The 3,777-nt window shown below is 37.7% G+C and overlaps 1 protein-coding gene across 1 annotated transcript; it reads right to left on the reverse strand.

The window, feature by feature from the left end:
• Positions 1-2,917: 2,917 nt before the first annotated feature.
• Positions 2,918-3,571, reverse strand: LOC142168881 (uncharacterized). The gene has a single exon (XM_075230050.1). The coding sequence runs from the start codon at positions 3,569-3,571 to the stop codon at positions 2,918-2,920; it is 654 nt and encodes a 217-aa protein (XP_075086151.1).
• Between the last annotated feature and the right edge of the window lie 206 nt (positions 3,572-3,777).

The raw sequence follows: 3,777 nt of genomic DNA on the forward strand, positions 1-3,777 counted from the left end.
CCTCACTCAGTCACCAATTTATCCAGTCTCCCAGGCTCTCAATAATCATGATAATCAGCCCAAACAACGATGATGTAATTTATCAATAAGGAACAACAGAGATTGAGATATGATATGGAAGTAAAAACTGTGACTGAGTACAACATGGCAATTTAGCAGACGACCTCTGTAGGTCCCTACAGTGCCAACACATAGCCTAAACATGATTTCTAACACGATTTGCAGTTCAATTTCTATAACACATGGGGAATATACAGATAAGAATAGATTATTCAACTATACAGTTCCGTGGAATTGGCCAAGCCACGATTACTATGGTGCACATCCACACACCCATCACCTATCATGTGCGTCATCTTAACACCAATCACATGACACGTAATTCGGGGTTTCATACACTCAGACCTAAGTTTAGAACTGTTTCTTACCTCAAACCGTGTAAATCCCTAGTCCAACGCGCTGTCGCCTTGCGAATCAGCCTCTAAATGCCTCGAATCTAGCCAAAACCAGTTTGACACAATCAACACAAGTTAAAGGGATCAATTCTACAAGAAAATACTAAGTTATTAATTAAAAATAAAAAACAAGTCAATTCAAAAGTTGGCCCCCGGGCCCACGTCTCAGAATCTAATAAAAGTCACAAAATCCGGAAGCCCATTCAACCACGAGTCCAACCATACAAAATTTACCAAAATCCAACACCAAATCGAGACCTAAATCTCCAATTTAAACTCTCCAAATCCCTAGCCCTAACTCTCAAAATTGCAGCTCAAAACCACACAATTTAGGTGGGGAATTCAATGGGGAAACAAAATTATTGAATAAATTTAACCACAAGTGACTTACCTCAAGCAACCTATCGAACATCCTCTCAAACATCGCCTAATCCCCAGCTTAAAATGCTTAAAATGAAGAAAATCTCAGAAACCCTCGAATTTAAACACTGCCCAGGCATTTTCACACCTGCGGAGCCTGGGCTCGCACCTGCGCATCTGCTTTTGTGGAAAAAATCACGTTCCTGTGGAACCCACTTAACTGGCGACCCATCTCACCATGGTCCCAGCCTCGCACTTACGGGACCGCATCTACGACGCCTGTGCTGCCAAGCCAAATCCGCTTCTGCTGTCAACCTCGTGCTGATGCACATCCGCATCCACATATGCAGAACTTCTTCTGCACCTACGACCACTGCACAATCCACCCATGGCCGCTACTGCACTCCTTTACTCACACCTTCGAACAATGCTCCGTAGGTGGGTTTGCACCAGAAGACTCCCAGCTTCAGCAATCTTTCAAAATCCAAATTCGATCCGTTAATCATCCGAACTACATGCGAGGCCCCCGAGACCTCAACCAATTATACTAACAAATCCTAAAACACGATACGAACTTAGTCGAGCCCTCAAATCACATCAAACAACATCCAAAAATACAAACCGCACCCCAATTCATGCCTATTGAAACTAAGGAATTCCATCTTCTACAAACGACGCCGAAACCTATTAAATCACGTCCGATTGATGTCAAATTTTGCACACAAGTCACAATTAAAACCACGAACCTAATCCAACTCTCGGAACACCATTCTGACTCGGTAACCACAAAGTCCACTCTTGGTCAACTTCCAAATTTTTAACTTTCGTCATTTCAAGTCTAATTCAACTATGGACCTCCAAATCATAATCCGAATATACTCCTAAGTCCAAAATTATCCAATTCATTTTCCACATAGTTAACATCCAGTCAATATTTTCAACATAAGCTTCAAATCTTGAGACTAAGTGTCTCAATTCATTCAGAAACTTTTCCGAACCCGAACCAACTACCCCGGCAAGTCACATAACATCAATTAAGTAGGGAATGAACAGTAAATGGGGGAATGGGGGTACAACTTTCAAAACGGCTGGACGGATTATTACATCAATAATGATAGACAGTAAATCATATATAAAGAAAACAGAGAAATACTTTATTGGCTTCAAGATTATAGGTGTGAGGCGCTGGAAGAAACGTTAAAATGTCACCTCTGGTGAACTGCCACCTAACATTGTTATACCAAATTAAAATATTAACTAAAAAAATGATACATAAGACCAAAGGATCAGAAGACAATAATAATACAAAATAATTAAATGATAAATCATTTAATAACGTATTAAATTAAATTACGAAAAACTTCTTTATACACTATATTTCTAGCTTCATTTGTTATTTGTCCATCATCATCATAAACTAAAATCTTTAATCATTTTCTACTTGTCACCCGTGAAAGAGCAACATACAAATGTCCATGTGTAAACAATGATTTCTTCAAAAATAACCCAACATGAGACAATGACTAGCCTTGACTTTTATTAATTGTCATGGAAAAAGACACCACAATTGGAAATTGTCGTCCCTGAAACTTAAAAGGTATTCTCGCATCAGATGGAGTCAATGTCATTCTTGGAATAAACACTTTTTCTCCAGCCATATTACCCGATGAAACCGTGGCTTCAATAACCCAATTTCCAAGTCTTGTGATGATCAACCTTGTACCATTGCATAATCCTTATGACTGATCTATATTTCTTAGTAACATCTCAGAAAAACCAACCTTTAGAGTAATAGAGTGATTTGGAACTCCAGAACATTTAATACTGTTTAGGAATTCTGGTGTATGTACGTGGTCCAAAGCTGTAAAACCATGATCAGACATACAAATCTTATAAGAACTCAAATATGTTTTCTCAGGATTATGATTGAGTGAAACCATATATTCATTGATAGATTCCACTATGTCAAGAGTCGGAGCAAGAATTGCTCTTTGGTGGAGGTAATCTATGTCATTGGAATGGTTAAAGAAATTAGGATAAGTACTTTCTACAATTGCAAATATTGGATCATCACAATTATGTATGAGAAGATCATCGAGGATTCAGACCTTTTCAATGCCATCAACAGAACCTCCAATTCTTCTGTTACCAATTGCTAAAATCCAATCTGAAATTTTTTTTAACTCATCTAAATGTATCCCTAACTGATTTCTGTAAAATCTCACATTCCTTGTTAGTTTTAAGATTTCATAGTGGAGCCATAAATATAAAGAGTTTAGAGTAGCATTAACAATATCTTGCTGAGTACCTTTTGTAATGACTGGAAAATTTTGTCTGAAGTCACCACCAAGAATAATGGTTTTACCTTCAAATGGTCGATCTAGACTGGATGCGTCTTTAAATCTAAGAATATCTCTAAGCATTTGATCAAGATCTTCGAAACAGTATCTATGAATCATCGGTGCCTCATCCCAAATAATCAACGTTGCCTTGACGATCAATTTTGCTAGAGGACTACCTTGCTTTATATTGCATATTGAATCTTCAGTTGAATTAAGAGGAATTGCCAATGTCGAATGCACTATTCGACCTCCCGGTAACAAAAGAGATGCAATCCTACTTGATGCAACAATTAACACAATATCTCTTTGAGATCGTATACCTGAAGATAGAGTCTTCCAAATAAATGTCTTGCCAGTTCCTCCATAACCATATAAAAAGAACAATCCACCTTTCGCCTCATCCGCTGCTACCATAATTTTCTCATAAACTGACTTTTGTTTAGCCGTCAAAATTATTAATAATTGTTGATGTTTCTCTAACATTGAGCATCTATTATAACGCAACTCACCATGGATTAATCGATTCCTATAGTAACATCCTCCCTCATTGTAAAGAGGTCTTCTTCTTCTTCTTCTTCTTCTTAGTTACAAGATGTATTTGTTAGATTTGTTGTTGATTT

The sequence above is a fragment of the Nicotiana tabacum genome, chromosome 14 (assembly GCF_000715075.1).
Source record: "Nicotiana tabacum cultivar K326 chromosome 14, ASM71507v2, whole genome shotgun sequence".
Lineage (NCBI taxonomy): Eukaryota > Viridiplantae > Streptophyta > Magnoliopsida > Solanales > Solanaceae > Nicotiana > Nicotiana tabacum.

What these genes read in the sequence shown, in the direction of transcription:
- LOC142168881 (XM_075230050.1), bottom strand. Translation starts at nt 3,571, where the DNA reads ATGGTAGCAGCGGATGAGGCGAAAGGTGGATTGTTCTTTTTATATGGT.